This window comes from Cajanus cajan, chromosome 2 (genome assembly GCF_000230855.2).
Source record: "Cajanus cajan strain Asha chromosome 2, NIPB_CcT2T_4, whole genome shotgun sequence".
NCBI classification, from domain to species: domain Eukaryota; kingdom Viridiplantae; phylum Streptophyta; class Magnoliopsida; order Fabales; family Fabaceae; genus Cajanus; species Cajanus cajan.
Window position 1 is genome coordinate 41,541,385 of NC_138518.1, and position 22,287 is coordinate 41,563,671.

Here is a 22,287-nt window from a genome sequence, read left to right on the forward strand (position 1 = left end):
GAGTCACTCTCTCTAGCCTAATTTGACCCCTCTCCACTTGATTAAGTGACATATAATGTACTTATACAATTTGAGCCTATTCTTCACATAAGAAAGGAGCTCAAAAGCCCCCAACACTGAGGCGTGTAGTGCACTGTCCTAGAGAACAAAAAACAATAAGGTCCTCTTAGTACTAGATTGAGGATGTAGAACTAGCAAGTTCTTAACCTAGAAAAAGAGAGAATAAAAAAGAGTTCACTCTACTATTTCTCAGTATTTATAAAAGGGGATACTAATCGTTGTGGTTATAATTAATTACAAGAATTAAAACCAATTAATTTTAAAATGTTTGATCATTTAAAATTAATTAAAACTACAACAATCAAAAATTAATTAGACTTTAAAACCTATAAGTAATAAAATAACTATTTTAAATTTAAATTTAAAATAATTTCGTGAATAAATTAACCTTTTAAAATATCTCAAAATTTACAACAATCCCCCACATATTTCAAAAGAAATTTTGGGTTCTCATATAGAATGTAAGACATCGGACTTGATGTAACAAACTATTGAACCAGATGTAGATTGATAAAATTTAACGCATAGTACAATGAGTGTAACAAGCTATTGAATCCAAAACACTTAACGTGTATCAAAGGTTAACCAATCACAATACACTCTCACAATTCTTGTTGTTATCATTGTATTGTGCTTTCATAACGTGCCCATGTGCGCGTCTAGTATTCATAAGTGTTATAGAGATCTCGTGAAGATCTTATGCAAGTGGCTCCACTTGATACTCATATAGGTGATTTCATCAAGTGTATACTAAAATTCATACACCACCTATAAAGAATATGAAAATCATTAAAATCTTTATAAATGGTCAAGCTTTCTCATAATCACATAAAACTTATCTATAAAGATTATCCTCTCATTAATAAAGCTTTAGCACTTTCTCACATGATATGAAGAGATGAAAAATTTAAATTAATCAAAATCAATTTTAGTGCTAACAAAACTAACAAGTGACTTGTTCTTTTCATTGAACCTCCTTCATGAGATCTCGAATCGCAAAGGTTAGATTACCGTTTCAAGTGACTTTAATAAAATTCTCTCGATATTTATAAATAACTCTTAATGTTTCATAAATAATATCTTTTCTAGGGGTTTAATTCATCATTGACTACACATGATAATCTCCAATCTTTTTAAGTAATTGTTATATCACATCATGTCTTAATTTTATATTCTCAATGAAATATTTAGCTAGGAGATTCTCAACCACTAACCCTCATGATCAACCATTTATAGAGCAACAAATTCTAATTCAATAATTATATTTGGTTGATCTCAAATTAATTTCACTACAACAAAGTGTAATGACACAACGTTAGTGAATTTTGTCTCATATGAATCCAAGACTCAATTACTCATCATTGTATTTTTTAACGCAATGAAAAAATCAACAATATTAAATATCATAATTTTATGGTACTTATCCAACATCTTATATTATGTAAAATTTTGTAATATGGAGAACTTCATATTGAAACTATAGTCAAATAAAGTTAACTGAAATTTTTTTAACAGTTTATGTAGTTCTTAACATCTCGTGCCATAAATGACAAATGCTTTGAAAAGGTAACTAAGAGAACTCATATCTCAAATAGGTGATAAAAGTATTGTCTCATAATAAGAAATTTAAGTTACGTTCTTCTCATTATGGAGATATTTTTTTAAAAAAATATTAATTACCTACACCATTTTTAAATGTCTCACAATTATTTTCTCCACCTCTTCACCACACCCCATAAATTCTCATAGATTAACTTTGACATTTACACATATATCAAATTTTTAATTCTTCTAAAAGGGTTCATCACAAAACATAAATATAAAAATCTTTTTACTATAGATCTCTGAAAGTCATCTTCTAATAATATACACAACATGAAAATTGAAAGAAATAATGTACCTAAATTAAATTTCTATGAACAAACACCTCCCATTCAAATAATTCATGCTTATTTGTGAACAAAGCCTCCTCCACGTGTAGGAAAAAAATGTCTTTCACAGAATCTTTCACCTCACATTGCTCTTATCTCCACTCACACACACACACATATATATGAGAAGTGATCTGTTTACTCCAAGAGTAAGTCTACCTAGACTTACTCCGTTCAATAACTCATGTTTTACATCAAATTTTAACGATTCAACCATTGAGTTTAAAGTTCTTAATGCAAAGATCAAGTCTGCAAATTTTTAAAAAATTTAAAAATCATTTGATACTTTGTTTCATTAATTCAAATCAATGTATAAAATGATTTTATGATTATCTGTCAATTTGAATTAATGAAACGAAGTATCAAATGATTTTCAAATTTTTTAAAAATTTGTAGACTTAATCTATACATTAAGAACTTTAAATTCAACTATTAGATCGTTAAAATTTGATGTAAAACATGAGTTATTGAACAGAGTTGGGGTAAACGGATCCCTCCTCTCTGTCTCTATATAATTATTCTCAATGTTTTAAAACAAACAATTAAATAATTAAATATATAAAGTCTCTCGACGTAATGTGCTAATCATGATTATGAATCATGTAACATACACCAAACATTTAATTAGCCATTACAATCCAAAGTAATTTAATTAACAATTAACATATCACAATTAAATATAATAATTCAATATAAAAGTAATATTTACATACCATACACACGAAACTATTATTCCTTAATAATTATCTATAAAATATTTAACACAAATTGTAGTATGTATTGCATAGCTTCTTCACATTCATCTAAAGCAAATCATTCCTTTATTCAATCAATATAATATATCAAATCAAAAGGACACTTACTTGATAGTGAATTTTACCAAATATTTTCATAGACAATATTAAGTCCTTTAAATTGTTGTTCATGAATGCTTTGAGAGCATAAACTGATATAAATTCCTAAAACGTGCAATGTATTATCCTAAAAGACTTATTTGTTAACTTTCACGTAAGTTCTCAGGATATAACACGATCTTTCCAGTATTAGACTGAGAATACAAAACTATCAAGTTCTTAACCTAGAAAAAGAGAGAACAGAGAAAAAAAAGTAATGATTAGTCCTTCTAACTCTACTTCTCAATATTTATGTATAGAGATATTGAATGTTGTGGTTATAATTAATACCAAAATTAAATCTAATTAATTTTAAAATATTTGATCATTTAAAATTAATTAAAATTCAAATGGACAAATTATAATATTTCATTAAAATTGATATTAATTAGGTTTTAAAACCTATTATTAATAAAATAACTATTTTGAATCTAAATTTAAATTTAAAATAATTTTGTAAATAAATTTACCTTTTGAAATATCTCAAAATTTACAACAATATATATGGAGGTTCATAAGACTTAATCCGATATGATTTTATGTGTTATTAAGCAATCATCGTATACATTAGTCTTTTATGCTTCACAAAATTAAGTATGTTTATTAACATTAAAACATAAATTTTGAGGGTTTTAATTCATCCTTTGATCTAACATATACTATATATACTTAAAACTTACATATATATCTTCTCTATGAGAGATAACTTTATAAATACTTTACCTTTTCTCAAGCTAAGCCTAAAGAGGCTGAGTCCAGAAAATGCTTTTGTAAACTAAGCATAGTTTATGGTGTTTAGCCATAAGTGGTGCTGAAAATACTTGTAGTTAGAAGTGAAAATTAAAAATACTTTTTTTTAATATGGTTAGTTAGTGGAACTCTTCTTATTGGAAAGTAATTGGACATAACTCCAATTGAATTAATTAGTATAAAAAATAAAGTGTTTTAAATTTCCTTATTGTTTACATTTTCTTAAACAAACTGCTTGTGAACTTATATTTACTTTATTTGCTCTTGCGAAAAAAGGTTGTGAGAATTTACACACGCATTCAACTCTTTTTTTTTGTATTTATTTCACCTTTAAATGCTATAAAATGAAGAAAATACTTTATTCTTTTTTTATTATTAAATACTATATTATAATTAATCAATACAAGAAATGATACGTAACGAAAAAATTGCTTATTCAAATATTGATAAAAAAATTTATTAATAACACTAAACATTATACTAGTTTTGTTTCTTTGTGTATTTTAATTTAATAATTTAGATTGATATGAAAATTAATACATTTTAATATATATATATATATATATATATTATTAAATTTATTAAACTTATATTTAATAAATATAAATTTTTGTAGTATTATCAATGTTAATTATATATAATATTTACTAAATTAATCAATTAATTAATATTATATAATAAAGAAATTAACTTATTTTTTTATTTTTATAAATACTATATTATAATAAATAAATAAATAATATATACAAGACAAAATCTACTTATTTATGTATTTATTAAATAATTTTTATTAATAATGTTATTATATTATAATTTTTTTAATATCTTACCTTAATAATGTTTGAATGTATATAGATTATTGTGAAAAGTAATAATAATAATAATGATAGTGATGTCAATGACTAGGTGACAGTGACAACAAGGTGATAATGGTGGTAGTTATGGATGAAAACAACAGTCGAAAAATTAACAAGGGTGGAAGTGGTGGTAAAGGTGTGATGAGGATGAAAGGTGATGATAGTGATAATAGCAACATTGACAATAATAGTAACAATGACATAATGGGGGTAGTTGAAAGGAAGGAAGGTGAAAGAGTGATTATCCTATTAAGTTACTTTCTAACCTAACTTACTTTTGAAATAAGAAATACCCTTCATCAATCAAGATATAATAGACAATATGATAAACAAATTGTATCTTATTAGTGCATCAAACAATTGATTATAACAAGACATGGTAATTATTCTATTCAATAATAATTTAATCATGTCATATTTTGGTCATGAAACATACTCTTAATGGGAAGTTCTTTATATAGTAGCCTAGATAAAGATGACAACATCTTAAGGATTCCTCACAAGCTTACTTTGCTTGTCTTCATTTTGAGTCCCTTAAGATAAAAAGTGTTTGTTGAAGCATTAAATGCTTGCATTAATTTCATTTTACCAAATTATCACTTTTTATTTAATTAAGGAGACTATTTATCAACTTTAAGAAACCAAATAAACTTTTTTTGGCGCGTGTCAGCAAATAGTAGGTTCTGCATCAACTTTTGTTAACTTTTTTCATGATTTCAGTGATCTGCTTGTCCTTATTTCTTGTGCACAACATGACTTCATTCACTTTAACAAATTTGTAAGTTCTAATGAGCTTTCTTTGTTCGATTTGTTAAGGATTTTGTTAGTCATGCACTAAATAGTCATTACTTATAATAAATAATATGCATTTAAGACTTTATAGAGTAAGAATGTATACTTTGTCTAATGACACATCGTCTGTCTAAAGATTTGTGTCTTATGCATCATCTGATTTATATTTTGCAAAATTGTTTTTCCTTTAGAAAAACGTGTTATTTGTTATCAGTAAAACTTTAAAACTTGAGAGATTTAAAATCATCTTTTTAACTAGGTTAACAATTCAAAATGTTAATGAATTAACTAGGTCAACAATAAAACTTAAAATTAAAAATGTGTTATTTGTTATCATTAAAACTTAAAAACTTGAGAGATCTATAATTTAATAAAAATATTAATAAATTAACTAGGTCAATAATTCAAAAAATAAAAATTAAAAATTAAACCATACAAAGAGAGTCTACTCAATTCAAAATTAGCCAAGAGTATGAAAACAAATTTTCTACGTATATAAACTAAAACAAATATCGTAAATAAAGATATTTTTAAAAATTATTATACAAAAAGAGTTTTTTTTAACTAGAGTGTTCTTAGAAAACTTTTTAACTTCTTATTTCCTTTAATATGTCATTTTATATTATTTTAAAATTAAATGTAAAAAGTTCTTTTTAACTTCTTTTTAAAGTTCTTAATATATAGATCAAATCTATAAATTTTTAAAAAATTTAAAAATCATTTTATACTTCGTTTCATTAATTCAAATCAATTTTATGATTATCCATCAATTTAAAATAATGAAATAAAGTATCAAATGATTTTCAAATTTTCTAAAAATTTGTAGATTTGAACTATGCATTAAGAACTTTAAATTCAACAGCTGGATCGTTGAAATTTGATGTAGAACATGAGTTATTGAATGAAATAAGTTTAGGTAAACTTACTCCTAAAATAAATGGATCCCTCATCTTTAAAATAATATAAATAGTTATATGATATAAAATTATTTATCATAAATTTGAAACATCATTTATATAACTAAAACAATTATTTATTATAAAATTTAATTATAGTATAATTTATACATTTAAAATAATATATTTATTATAAATTTTAATTATATAAAATACAAATTTATCTTGTGCATTACACTACACACAATTCACATGGGCTAAAATATTGGTAAAAATCAACTATAAAATCCCAATTTAAATTGTTTTTATTAAAAAATATTTTACCTGATAATTGAACAAGTTAAAAAATGATATAAATAAGTCACTCTAATGTACATAGAGTTGAAGAATACCAATTACGTGAATTAACTTGATACAAAATTATTTTAATTTAATTAATAATTTCAATTTTATATCCTAAATATACTAATATATTAAAATACTTAAAAAGAAGAATGTTTCTTTTTATAATGATTTTTTAAAGTTGAAATAAAATTGTCTTATTTAAAAAAATAGACGTGTTTTGTGATAAAAAATAAAAAAACGAGTTGAAGAGGCAAAACAAAAGACGAGGATGGTTCCCCAATAAGAAGCCCTACACGAACCTATCAATGTGTGCCACTTGCCATCATTTTCCACAAAATTCCGAATCACTCCCACATCACAACACAACTCAAGTTTACACCAACTACCCTTTTTCCTTTCCGTTTTCTTCTCAAATTGTTCCCATTTTCACTTTGATTCACCCCACCAAATGATGTGTTTCCCTCTTCACTTGCCAACCCCGAAATCATAGGGTCTCCCTCTGTTCTTTCAGATCCTTTTCTGTTTTCTGCTATTTTCAGGTAAAAAACTCTTTTTGATGCTGCCCTTTTGCTCTGTGATCTTGTGTGATGGTTTTGATGAAGTGGGGTTGAATTGATCATCATTTGGGAATCACAAAGTTTGAATTTTGATGGTTGCTTTGTGTTGAAACCCCAAATCTGTTGTTGTGATGGTGCCTCTCTGAGGACCCCAGAAAAGGGTGGAGTGTTGGGATTTTGAGAAAGTTTGGAAATTTGTTTAGGGAAGGGGTTTGGGGTGATGATTTTTTGATTTAGGGGTGTGAGTGAGTTATAGGGATCCAAGTGCAATGGTCAATGATTTTTAATTTGATTACTGTTTTGTGGTTACAACTTACAGATTTTGGTTTGAATGGGGATTCAGACAATGGGATCTCAAGGTAATGGGCAACAGTCTCATTTACAGCCTTCTTCGTTGTCTAGGCAAGGTTCATGGTATAGTCTCACTCTTGATGAGGTTAATAGTCAATTAGGAGACATGGGGAAGCCATTGGGGAGCATGAACCTCGATGAGCTTCTTCAAAATGTGTGGACTGCTGAAGCAAGCAAGTCTTCTGTTATAGGCATGGACAGTGAGAACATGTCGTCCTCTTCCTCGCTTCAACGGCAGGCCAGCCTGACGCTGGCTCGCGCGTTGAGTGGGAAGACTGTGGATGATGTGTGGAGGGAAATTCAGCAAGGTCAGAAGAAAAGGTATGGAGAGGATGTGAAAATTCAAGAGGGAGAAATGACTCTTGGTGAAACCACCTTGGAGGATTTCTTGGTGCAAGCAGGCCTCTTTGCTGAAGCTTCTATTAGTCCTGCTGTGGGATTGGATGCAATGGATTCGCCTGCCCCTCAAGGTTTCCAACAGAAAACAGGCCTGGCATCCTCCCCTTCGATTGGGAGTTTATCCGACACCAGACCAGGCCAGAAAAGGGATGCTCCTGATGCGTATGAGAAAACTCTAGAAAGGAGGCTGAGGAGGAAAATCAAGAATAGGGAATCTGCTGCACGGTCACGAGCCCGAAAACAGGTTCAGCCTTCATGTACTACATGAAACTACTTTGGTTTGGTGAAATGATTGCATTCTTTGGTTGTTTCTTTTACTTGTTGGGGATTTTTTTTTTTAATCATTGCTTATTATTTATCAATGTTTTGTGGTGCAGGCTTACCATAATGAACTGGTTGGCAAGGTTTCCCGTTTAGAAGAAGAAAATGTAAAGCTCAAGAAAGAGAAGGTAGCAGTATCAGAACTCATTCATGTTTTGTTTTCACCACTATGTTCAACATTCCTTGTGTTTGTCATATAGATATTTGCATTTTATTTTCTTAGAGAATCTATCGACTTATATTTATGGTTTGTTTGTCATTGATTTCTCTTTCTTGAATGACAAGTTTAGGGTGTGTTCTGCGGATCAAATGTGTTTTTGCAACTAAGAGACTAATTGATTGTCGTGTACTGGATTTTCTCATCCTTGGGGAAATGGAAGTTGCTGATTCCCTAATATTTGTCAGAATTTCAATATTTAAAATCTTAACTGAGTAGAATGACATTTGAGATATGAATAAGTCATCTTCTGTCAGTTATTTTCTGGCTATTTATGCTTCTTTCATTTCATTAAATTGGAACTAATTGAAGTTGAGGGCGAAATGGTACTTTAATACCAAGCTAAGTGTGTTTGTTAACTTCTCACCACAGGGAAAAACAGAAACATGAAATTCTTCATAGAAATATAATTACTTTTAGTAAACCAAACTTACCTTAATAACCCTCTTAGATAATATAATTATAAAAATATAAACCATTTTGTACAAGTTTAAGAAAATGACAATTATATCCCATGGTTATATACTCAAACAAATTTCCTTTATGCTTATTTCCAAAATGCTTTTGGTATTATATTGAATCGCTTATTTAATATATGTTGAGAAAACTCTGATGTTCTTTTATGTTAGCACCTTAAACCTAAATCCACTTTTAGTGTGTGGAACTAATTACTCTAGAACCTTGGCTTGTTTGTCTTTTCTCTTTACCAGTAGTGTATGGTAATATTTATCTGAGACGGTTTCATATTCTATTAATGATTTATATGTCAACTGATTTTTTTAAAAAATAAATAATAAATAATTTGATTTGACTGCAAAAAGATTGCTATGGTTCATTTTCAATGCATCTTGGATATTGCTGAGAAATGGAAGGATATTCCAGTCATTCAACTGGGGTACATTGTAGTTTTTCCTTTTGTAATATAGCAATTTCCTACATTTGCTTCTATAAAAAATTCAATAGTGTATCTTTTTGGCCACAGTTTGGGTGATTTCTTTCTTTCCTTTTCCTGCTTAAATGGTGCTGTATATTGTTAGAGATGAAATATACAATCAAAATCTAATCATGAGTCTTTACCTATGAGTGTTCATTAATTTTTGTCACAAATTTTTAATTGCGGTCTAGCATTCATAAATGGATTTTTATTTTTATTTTTTATTTTAAAGTGTTAGTGTGACTAGTAATTTTATGAACATACTATTAGTAATTAAATTGAGTGTTATTATGTTTCTAGTCTTATTCTGTTAAAAATATTACAAAACAACACATTAATGAAATCAGACAATTAATATTAGCAGAATCCTTTCTTGAGACTTCAACGCTCAATAAAAAAGATAAGATTAAAAGTAAATATATTCAGGAGATAGTGAAACAAGACTAAGATTGTTTGGTCATATGATGTGAGAAGACCATACAGGCTCTACTGAGAAAAGAGGATGAAATCGAAGATAGTCTGATTAAAAGAATTGAGACCTATGAAATTATTTGGGGAAACCATTACAAAATACTTTGATGTAAATTGTTTTACTGAAAAGTTTGGTTCCAATTCAGCCCAATCGCCTCAATTGATCAGCGTATCTAATCCCACCTAATGTAATAAGGCATAATTGTTGTTGTAGGCTAGTCTCGATCTGTATTTTATACCTACACGTGTGCTCTACTGTATCAATGTTTTTTTTCCTATTATGTATGCTAGTGTGCTGTATGTTTGTTGTATAGGCTCTCATATGCATTGATGTGAGAAAATGTAGACAGGGTACACATGATTTGGTACTCAACATATTACTTCTGATTAGTTTCTTGTTGGGAAATGTCTTTTTCACATCTCCTACAGTCCAGTTTTTCTGTTGCAAGTTTCCTAATCGTTTCCTATTTGCTAATAAACTTAGACGAGTCTAAATAAGCTTCTATTTGATATATGTTTTTGGGAGTTGGATCGTGTTATATAAATTATGTGTACAAGTACAAGCTACTTGTTCTAGCATACTACAATATTATCCACACTACTTACAGACCAATTCTATAGTTTAGAAAAAAAAAGAACCTGTAGACTGTATGTACCATGTACTACTAGTGAACTATGTAATTTGAAATCATTGGAATTGTGAGAAGCCGAGCTGGTGATGCTTTTGTATGACAAATTATTAGAACTAGTATTGAAATCTGTTTGTCATTTCAGTATTATTTTAGGAGGAGTATTTGCAACACACTCTACTATTAGTTAAAATTAATTGGAAATTACAAAATCTTGAATGGGGTTCCTTAAATAAGAAGTGAGTTCTACAAAATTGTGATTTTCAATAAATTTTAGCAAATATCGAAGTGTGATCAAACAGTGTGTTAGAGAGTACAATGCTACTGCTAGCTTTCCTCTTTTTGTTATGGACAACATCGTATTTTTCATCCTTCTGTTTATTTGCTTTTTAATATGTTTTTAGGAAAAAGTTGCTCAAATTTCAATATTTCATGCTATTTTTCACACAAACATATACTCTCTCCTTTGCGCCATGGCTAGTGGTTTTATATGAATTCACACCATTTCTACATTTGGTTGGTGATTATGCGAATGATAGGCTGTCAAATGTCCCTTTGCTTTTCAAAGAAATGTAACTTCCTTTTACCAATTCATTTTACACCGTTATCCCTGTTATCAGGTGAGATCAAATTTTTAGTATGTGCTTCTGTTCTATTGTTGATTTTATGTCAAGCTCATTGTATAATATTTTAACCAGGATGATGATTGATGCATTATTTTATTACTTCAAATTGAAAGAAATTTTTTTAATGGAAGTTATTTCAAGTGCAATAGAAATTTACCAATCCCTGTCAATTTTTGCAAGATAATTTCACTTGAGCCATGAGACTACATGTTGAAGATTTTATAATTGATATTTGTGCTATAATTTAAATTCCTGATTTCATATTGGACTTTCCTGCCTTAATAGGAATTTGAAGAAAGGTTACCTCCCGATCCCTTGCCGAAACCAAAATATCAGCTTCGAAGACATAATTCTGCCTCTTTCTGACATGTGATCTGCAATGAAGTTTTGTTGTTCTCCATGTTCTTGATTTAATGGGGGCATGTCCAGGATTGCATCACTGCATTGCTCATGGCTGTTGCTACTGCTTTGCATTTGCTCTAGTAGGAGAGTTTGCTCTATATCTAAAATTAACTAACTATAGGGTACATATTGCAGCAAAGGTTTGATGTTCATAAGCTTTAGCTTTGCATGGAAACAGTATCAGGAAATATTTGAGTCCAATGGAAGCCTGGAAGGCTTGCCTTTTTGTATAATGATTATGATGTGTGTACTAGGGCAATTATTAGGCAGTTAAGTTATTGGAAGGTGACTGCTAAAAAAGCTGAAATTAGGTAAGGTAGGTATTGTTAGCATTACTGAACTGCAATATTGTATTATTAGACTAAAGTAATATCTGTTGGTAAGTGTTAGGGCAAAATCCAGATATGAGAAGTAGTGTGCTCTGTAGAGATTATTTTCTAGAAAAGATGAAATAGCAAAAGAAAAGTTTGTTTATTATTATGTTTTCTAGTGCAGTTTGCCACCATGAACATGTCAGTTATTATTTGGATACTCCTTAATTTTGGGAAGAGTTTAATAGACATGTACAGTATAACAAGTTTTACATTATTAATTAGTTAAAAGTCTCTCTAGATGTAACTTTTAATATAGTTATTATAAAATTTGACCTTTATTATTTAAGTTGATTTGTAATTGGGTAACAATGAAAAAGACTTACATTGGTAGTGCATATAATTTTTATTCTTTGGGGGAAATAGTCATTTATTTGGATAATAATTCCTTTTATTTTGTCCAAAAGCTTTCCCAAAATATTACAAAAAAAAGAAAAGTATTAGTTATAAAAAATTACCTTATAAAAGCACACAGCCATTTCTTTAATCCTCTATTTGTGGATTGGGAAACATGTAAGCATCTTAGGACGAATTCTAGCATGAACAAGGAAAGTAGGTAATATACCATGATCCATTCATTTTAGTTGTGAGATTTATCTCTCATGTACATAATAATATCGCACACCCTCTATAGTTGTTTATTATTATTTCATATTTTATTTTCTCCTTCACTTTCCTTAGTCTATGTCTCTTCGTTTTTATTTTTCTTGTCTGGCACCATGGTTGGAGCTCTTGCATGTCAATTGAAAGCTCAAGAATCAGAAGCTTTGACAATTGTAGCATGTCAATGTGTTACTATTATGTGCCTCCCTTGTAAGAGTTGAAACTTGGAAAGGGTAACTCGATGGATAATAAATGATGATTTGGTTGTGATAATTCAAAACTGAAAAAATACCTCGCCTCCCTTCGATGCTGCCTCCATTTTGGTTTAGATGTACAATATTATTATGAACATGAAATGCATCTTGTGGTTAATGAGAATAGTGCACTGTAACCACCTATAAAACTGATCCACCATAGCATTCATCGCATCTTAGAGCATCTCTAATGCATATTCCTTGATAGAGTTGTTTTTTTTTATTTTCGTCCCTAGAGTATCCACCGCCAATAGCAGTGACTAATCTTCTCGCTACGTTAGAGACATCTCAAAGGGTAAGATAGCTGACTCCAAAATAGAGTTGTTTAAGTTACTTTTTAGTGGGTTTTATATATCATAATACACTTGAGAAGTTTTAGCATTTTTTTTTCTCTAACAGTAAAAAAAAATCATTTTATTTCTCATTTTCTTAAAGTGCTCTCTCTTGTGTGTATAGTTTTTTTAATTCAAAATAATGAATAATCATAAAAATATTTTATATGTTGATTTGAATTTATAAAATAGATTATCATATGATTTTTTAAATTTTTAAAAATTTGTAGACTATACTGCAAATATATTTTATATACACATTTTTTATATACACATTTTTTAATATATACATCTCCTTTTTTATTTTTAAATATATTTTTAATTTATTTTATTTTAAATAAATTTTATTTATAAAAAATATCATCTTAGTCTACCCCTAATTTCTCTACTGTTTTTTCCCATTAGTTTATTTCTCTCTAATCACTTTTCATACACCTTCCTTCCTTATTTATTTTTTACTTTTTTTTTCTCTCTAACAACCAAGACACTCACACCTTTATTATTATTTTTAAATTCTATTTTTTTCACCCACTTCAACATTTTTTAAATCCTAAATTTTTCATCCTATATTCAATATTGTATATATAAGATACAAGATTGTGCATTTTCTAAAGACATCATTTTCAAATGTATGGTAGTTAATTTTATGATGAATTATTAATAAGAAATAATATATATATTTTTATTATCACTTCGAAATTATATTTTCTTGATTCTTAAAATATACTTTCAAAAAGTATTTTCTTTGAAGAAAAATATTTTCTCTTTTTGAAAGTAATTTTTAGAAATATATTATTACTCTTCAATGGAAGAGCAAAAATATACTGTTGAAAGGTACTTATTAGAAGAGTAAAAATATTTTTTTTTTCAAAAAATATTTTTCAAAAGTATAATTTTTTTTCTTATGAAAAGCATTTTTTGGAAACATATTTTTTCTCCACCAGAAAATATTTTATAGAAAAAAGTATTTAGAAAATAAATAAAGGAAAAAAAATAAGAAAAATGTATCGTTAATAAATAAATGTATATTTAACAAAAGTCATTATTGTCAAGAAAAAAAATAAAAAAAGAGCTGTATTTTTTTATGAATTATTTGGGCTCAATTTTTCAATAAGCCCAATGTTTGTAACCTAGATAACTTTCATCTATGCATTTATGCACTATACCTTTTTTGAATGCCTCTATTCCTTTCCATCAATTATTTATTTATGATGTTTTGTTTTTTTCTCTCCCTATAATGACTTCGATTTCGAGTAAAATATTATTTTGATCCTTGATTTTTGGAGTGATGACATAGTAACCCCTAAATTATAAAATATAAAATATAAAATATTAATTCTCAATTTTGATTTTTGTCACACAAATTAGTTTATATTGATTTAAGTGATAAATTGACATGTTAAGTGTCACATAATCAATGATGTAGCTTATCACTTAGATGGACAATTGCCTTAATAGGAATCTAAATAACTAACTTTTAGAATCAGTAATAAAATGGATAAAAAATAATAGGGATTTAAATGACAATAGAAAGTAATTGTAATGATTACTTGATCTTCATCTCTTGTGATATTAAATACCACCATTGGAAGTAAAGACCAAGGCTACTCAACCATGACAATCCCATTCTCACAACTATCTCCCTTCTTCTATTTCTTCACTTTTCACAATTCATATTCTATTCATGATGTTAGTTCTTCTTCTTGTTGTTTATTTTCAAATTATCAACCAAGGCTTCACAATCATATATCAAGTGCCATGTCTGCAAGTGGAAGTTCAAGGCTTATGATTATTATTGCAATAGAAGAGTTGTAGCAAAATGTTCACATTTAAACTACTTCAAAAAATATGAGAACTTTTCATCTTCTCTAAAAGAAAAAAAAAATCATTAATGGAGGAAAAACCAATAACTTAAATGCTTTAGACAATTATTGAAAATAAAGCTCACATGTGAAGAAGGAAATGAATAAATCTGGAAATACACATCTTTGCTTGGTTGGAACAAAATGGTAACACATAGAGAACCTTTAACCACTTAGATGCTCTACATAAGAAGAACAAACAACAACAATACTTCAAAGTCAAGGAAGAAGGAAGTCAATGATGGACACCCAAAAGTTAAAAAGAGGAAAAAGTAAAAACTTTTCACCAACTTGATTCAAATTAGGTACAAACGAAATGAAATTTCATTATTAAGCTCCTTGTTGAATTGATAATATTTTGCATTTATTTTGTAAGTTAGGTCATTGCTTGTGTGACAAAACATAGAAGGAGTTAACATTTCTACACGATAAACATTAATAGTGTGAAATCAAAAATTAAGAATTAATATTTCATTTTTCATAACTCAAGGACTACAATATCATCACCTATAATATTAATAACTAAAATAATACTTTACTCCTCCATTTTGAAAGATAATTATTTTATTTTCCCTTTCTCAATATAATAATATTTAGACACTAAACATTTTTCAAAGGCCATCCCCTGTTCATCCAAATATTTTTGTTTGATATTTCATTTTCCCCCACTATGCAAAATGAAGTTGTTTTGCCATTATTATTTTGGGCGACTACTATAAATTTGAATCATTAATAAGACGAATTATATATAACAAGCATACTCTCTAAAATTGGAGCGTATACTTTATTGCGATGCCCTCGTGCGTTTTAGTATGTATATTTATTAAATAATTTTAATTACTTTTTTTTTTATAGATATTTTTATTTAATCTTAACAATTTGAATTTATAAATGTTATTGTATTATAAGACGATTATATAAAATATTTTACATTAATAGTAAACTAAATTTTATTTACTTTTCTAAAGGTTTTACCATACTAAATATCTATTTTTTTTTTCCTTCCAATTAATAAATTTTTATTTAGAGACAATCTTCTTTGAGTTATGTTTGTACATTAAAAATAGACACTTTTTCCCGATGAGAACTGTATGTTAGATTGACATTACTAAAAATCTATGGATCTGTGAACTTCACCTTTTGTTATAAAGTAAATAGAAAATAAGCAATTTATAAAGTAGTGTAGTTAAGTTTTGCAACATGCATAAGTTATGAATTTTTTTTATTGGGTATCCAGTAAATAAGAAAATTATTTTAATACATTAAAATTATAAATTTTCACATTTTTGTATTTTTTGGACAATTATGTTATAAGTTTGAATCATTCACTAATTTTGTTGATGGTTATCGTTCGAAAGTTAATTGACCATTTTTAATAAAGATTACTCTTCAAATTGTGTTGCTATAAGACCCTAAATTATGCATTGTATTCGTATTATAATGCAATTATGTATGGAGCGACGTTAAAAAAATAAAAATAAAATTCTGGAAGACAACACAAAAAGGAAGATGCCAACAGAAAAAAGAGATGAAAATAGAATGGACCCAAAATTCAATTCTCGTGTTTTTTTTTTTACTACTTTTTCTACATGAACTTTTAGATATTAAGCAAAAACAATCCAATGGATCACAACTCATAGAGGAGATAAGAAAGCAAGGAACTAAAAGCAAGTAAAGTTTTTGGTTCAAATGGCGTTTCTTTGCAATAGGAAAATCTCATGTGAGATGAAAGATTTTTTTTTTTTCTTTTGAGTAAAATAGTAGATAGAAGATAACACCCCATGATTATGGATAAGAAAGGAATCAATGACATATTGAGAATCCTTAGATCAAACACTATTGTTTAGTGGTGTCCAATTTGATTCAAAACTTTTTAGTCAATATAAATTAAAAAAATAAAAATATCAAAAATAAGTTTTAAAAAAATATTTATCTAAATAAATAGTTTTTGTCACATTGGACGTAGGAAATGGCAAACGCATAGGGGTGTGTCATTTTAGGCAAATTTGAATAAAAAAATGCACATCCCTTGTGCCTTTTTCTGTTCTAGGATTTTCTGAAATTTAAAAAATAATTAAATTAAATAATTTTTATTTTTATTGTTTTATTATATATTTATTTTTCTTTACAAAATATATATTGTAATATTTATTGTTTTATGAAATTATGTGTAAAAAAATATAATGTTGATTTGATAATATTACACAAATAAAAAATTGATATAACACTTTAACGATTTACATTTAGTTGTTCAGTTATGCATTTTTTTTTCTAGTATTGTAATCGAGGGGATCTCTCTTTTCTTTGCCTCACTTATGCTACGCTTTGTTCGACTCCATTTCACTCCGCTTGATAGATCGCCATGCCAACAGACGAGGGCTCGACGTCTGTTGGCATGACTTGCTTCTGCGCGTGTGTGTATAAATGGTATGCAAGTATGTAAATGCATGTACACCTGTGGCCTATGTGTGCGCACTCGTGCGTGCGCATGTAGTAGTCCACGTGCGCCTCCTTGCGTCTTATAGTATTTTTATGTTATGTAATAGGTCGAGTCCTTACTCTATTTCCTAACAGGAATAGCTGCCTTGTTAGCATTTGTAGCTCTATCTGTGAGGTCCATACTCAATTCCCTTCCCAGTTGGTCGGGAATTTGGACCCTCTCACCTTTCTTTTTCTTTTAGTGGCCGAAAGTTTAGTCACCCCGAACAATTTGATCTATTGTGTCCTTCAACTTTTATAATATTTCATATTTTTACAAACTAAATTATTAAATATATTTAAAAACATTTCTTTCATTTCTACATATTACGTTATTAAATATTAAATGTCATGATTTTTTTTTTCAATAAAAAAATTTAAAGTATAAAAATACATGTATAACTAACAAATATATATTTATTTATTTAAAGCCTAAAAAATATTAAAATCAGCTACACTATTTTTTTAATTTATTTTTACATGTTATGTAATTAACATAATTTATAATACTTCACAAAATAATTTCAACATAATAAAATAATCACGGTCACAAATATTATGAAATTAATTATATTTTTAAATTTAAAACTTGTAACTAACCTTTAGTGAAAATATTAATCTGGATACAAATTATGAGATTAGATGAACATCACCCTACAAGATAAATTTACAATATATATTAAAAATAAATAAAATTAAACCACATATCAAGAACAAAAACAAAATATAATATAACCAATAATAATAAAAATATAATATAAAACACACATAAAGCAATCATATTTTAATAAAGTATATTATTAAATTTTGCAAACAATATTTATTTTTTTTCACAAATTTTAAAATTAAACTAATATACAATATTTTTCACACAAATTTACTTAATAATAAAATAATGAATGTCAAAAATATTTAATTCATAAAATATAAACTATAAAATAACAAGTATAACTAAAATACATATATCATAATTAATCTTTCATTTAAATAATAAAAATATACATAACATTTAAATAATCACAAAATTTATTTATTTCTACAAATTAAATAATTAACTATACATATAATATTTAACCAAATAATTCTTAAATAATTAAAAACTCACATACATATAATATTTATACAAAATAAATATTATCACTAACCTTCAACTAACTTATGCAAAGAAAAATGTTCTAATGAAGAGAGAAGAACAACCTAACAATAGTAATAACAAGAGAAGAAGAACCTAACATAATAGAATGTGCATGACACCCCTATGCTAGCTTGGTAGAAACTATTTACTTCGATAAATAGTTTTTTAATTTTTAATTTTTGGTATTATTTATTTTTTTAAAATTTATTTTGACTGAAAAGCCTATTGAACTAAGAGTCAGTAAAGGTCCATCAAAGAAATTTTACATGTAACGCTAATGGATTTCCTTGAACATGTATACCCACAAAAGTAGAATTTTATGGTCTTAGGAAGTGTCGAACTTGTGTTATAGAAAATGTAAGCTTGTACTGAATCCTATATCATTTGTGTCAATCCATGATAACGAGATATGAAACATTTATTTATAGACATTGTGTATCTATTATTTATTTACTTTTTTATGATACAAAGGTGATTTAAATTATGAGGATCACTACCGTCGAGACAAATTTCATGGTTTAAACAACATTTTCAAAGATACTTATAAAATATCTAATAACAAAGTTCTCACATTAGGAGTGAAAACCCAACTAACATCTTTGTGAGAAATGAACCTGCTCTTTACTCACTGAACTAACCAGTGAAATTGATAATGCTGGTATGTCTTTAGATGAGAACCTACACCATGCCAATGCCCGAGCTCAAAGAATAGAAGAGTTTACAAAACATATTTATGTATTTTTTCTTAACATGTTAAATGTTGCATGATCATGTATTTCTAGACATTGAATACTCTGTCTGAGTCTAGTATTTTCGTAGTGAGAACTAATTCTAATTAGAATGTTGTTATTTTGAAACTTAATTTTTCCTGAAGAATAATTGAACTTTTTAACTTGATTTGCTAGAACTAGAATAATAATATCTTACAATAATTTAAATTGATATTTTTCCACCATAACATAAGTATTTTTGTAAAAATTATTGTAACACATTAACTATATATTCTCATTATATATTCTATACACAATCTTTTTGTTATAACAAGGAGGCCCTTAGTACAACTATGTTTTTATTTTCATGTATTAATTTATTCATTTCATTTATTGTACACACTCTTATATTGATAACTTGCATTTGGTCTTATAGATAAATAGATAGACATATGACATAGATATTAATACATTATGATAGTTTTAGTTTCATTTAGAGGATGAAACATCGAGCTTTGGTCTTGGGGCCACCTCTATCATACCTCTTGGAAGTTCTCACACTGGAGTTCTTGCTGGCTTTATTTCTATGATCAATGTCATGAAATGTCTTCTTCTTCTTCCTCCTGTTGACAACAAAGTATACTTTTGAATAAAAAGTGCCCAAGTTTTTCTTTTCTTTTTTATCAAACCGGGACTTGAGAAAATTGTCAAATTAACCGGATAAAATCCAAGTTAGTCTAGGTCATGTCGTAGTTACATAAAAATCTCTATCTTTGAAAACTCATTTAAAAAAGAAAAAAAAAAGTGAGAAAGAAAAGAATTCGAATCAGGCCAAGTTGAATGGTTTTGCAATTCTATAAACCCAACATAATTATCTTCCAACAAAAATGAAATTAGGTCAGATCCATATATAGGATTTACACATGCGTTGTCAATGTTAGAAACCAAGTTCAGATTCGAAGGTGGTCGAGTGAATATCAATCATAACACATACATGTTCTCTGTTTGCAATTGCACCGAGATGCCAATACCTTTTGCATCCTAACTTGGAAAAATAAAAAAATCATATAAGATGCTATCCACTTTATTCCTATCTTTAGTTTTGTGGGGTTGTTGTTGTTGTTGTTTCTTTTTTTTTTGTTTTTTGTTTTCCATTAATGAGTTGTTTTGACCACTTTTGACGACCCAAGTGCTTTAAACTCTGTTGGGAGCTTTATTCGATGAGGCGAATACGTAAGGAAAAGACAATGATCCCGACCACAATGAAGTGGAAATCGGGGATGTTCGCTCTGTCTCCAACTAATAATTTGAAGTAACGACAAAAGTTTTGTACCATCCACACACAAGCATCAAAGAGAGGGCACAATGAAAAGAATCCACACTAGAGTAGAGACTAGAGACTAGAGAGTGCTTCATTCCTACGTGTAATGTAACATGGGACGTCACGTGACCACAACACAACATTCTCTTACCATTATTTTCTCATTACTAAAACCTTAAATCAAAACAAGCTTGTTTCCAAAGAAAACCATTCCAAGCATCGCCCAATATTTGTGTTTGAAGTTGAAACGTTTACATCAACCCTCATGACTCATGACTCGTCCGTCGCCCAGAAAAACAAGACGTTAAAAATCAACAGCTATGTAATATACTTTTTAACCCCACTGTAGATAATAAAATAATTATAAATGTTGATTAAATCGATGGTTAAAATTTTGAAAAAATAACTTTGTACGCATAGACGTAAAATTGTTATATAACTGCATTAAATGTACTTAAAAAAAAAAAACTGTACAGCACTTTATAAACTTATAATTTTTCGATAAACTATATTTTTCATACGTTCCGATCAGGATTGACTGTAACCACGTACTTATCCGACAAGTTTATTTACATACAAGATTATCTACCGACTATATGACACCCTAATAATAAACATATGATTTGATTAAAATTGTGTAGTGCTTTCTCTAAAAAGATTATTATTAATTTTTTATTATTATAAAAAGACACTAAAGTTTATGATTTGTATTATCCAACTACTTTAGTTTGGTGTAAACCTAACCACTTTGGTGTAGAGGTACAATTGGGTAAATTGTCCAAAACGGCATCCAACAGTGGGATGCGAAGCATGAATTTCAAAACAAAACTAGTCCGTCAACGTTGACGATATCAAGATTCACTGAACAAATGCCCCGAAAAAATCATAGCCTCACATTGATTTCATCAATCACCATCATTCCTTGACAAAATTTAAACTATATTTTTAATATCTTCTAGATTTTGCAATAAAAACATATTTTCATGTGACATGAATGTTAAAGTACCGTATAAAACAGTTTTTTCTTCTTCATTCGGTGTTTGGAATCATAAAAATAGGTAACACATTTTCTCGGAAAAAAAAACATCGTAATTCAGTCACCTTAATTTCTATTTAAAAATAAATAATAAAAAAATGAATGAAAGAGCAATACTTTTATGGTATATTTGCATGAAAAAAGGGTATCAAAATAAAAATTTTGCCTTTAATTAATTATAGAGATAGAGAGGATCCTTCATTTTTTTTTTCTAAACAACTCGAGTCCTAAGGCCAAATCCACACAAATTTGGATAACGGTTTAAAATTACATTCAACTGAAAAATAAAGCTTGCAAGTAAAACTCTCTTTTTTTTCCCTACTCCAAACACGCTCTAACAAGCCAAACCTAACGTAGGATTCGTTATTCCTCTTCCAGGGTAAGATGCTACTTCGACCATGCAAAACATACTTCTATCTCTACCCCTCTTTCTCTCTCCTAGCTAGCTTTCACTTTCGTGTCATCTCTTTTAAACTAACAAATTTAAAGTTGCCAAATAATTTTTTTAACTTGTTAAAACAATTAAAACTCTTCTTTGAACTTCAATTTTAAAGTACCGTTTTGCCAAAATTAATATAATATATAACCGCATCCCTAACTTCACACTAAGGAGAAGGAAAGGCCATTAAGATTGTCTGATGTCGGACGTTAGATCATTGAACAATTAAAGAAAACACAATTTAGAGCATAACCATTTCAACGATTTAAACTCCAGTATTCAAAATGATGATAGAAAATCACATTGCAGAAGATA

General features: G+C 28.1%; 1 protein-coding gene across 2 annotated transcripts; it reads left to right on the forward strand.

Annotated features, from left to right (window-relative positions):
• Nucleotides 1–6,825: 6,825 nt before the first annotated feature.
• On the forward strand, nucleotides 6,826–11,911 carry LOC109789756 (ABSCISIC ACID-INSENSITIVE 5-like protein 2). 2 transcript variants are annotated; one of them, XM_020348786.3, is made up of 4 exons: nucleotides 6,830–7,063; nucleotides 7,401–8,075; nucleotides 8,209–8,280; nucleotides 11,315–11,911. In XM_020348786.3, exons 2-4 carry the CDS (start codon nucleotides 7,413–7,415, stop codon nucleotides 11,393–11,395), a joined length of 816 nt encoding a protein of 271 aa, XP_020204375.1. In that variant the 5' UTR covers nucleotides 6,830–7,063; nucleotides 7,401–7,412; the 3' UTR covers nucleotides 11,396–11,911. The 2 variants fall into 2 exon arrangements, with proteins under 2 accessions (XP_082924272.1, XP_020204375.1); XM_083068146.1 differs by lacking the exon at nucleotides 11,315–11,911 and having other exon boundaries at nucleotides 6,826–7,063; nucleotides 7,401–8,088; nucleotides 8,209–8,258.
• The last annotated feature ends 10,376 nt before the right edge of the window (nucleotides 11,912–22,287 follow it).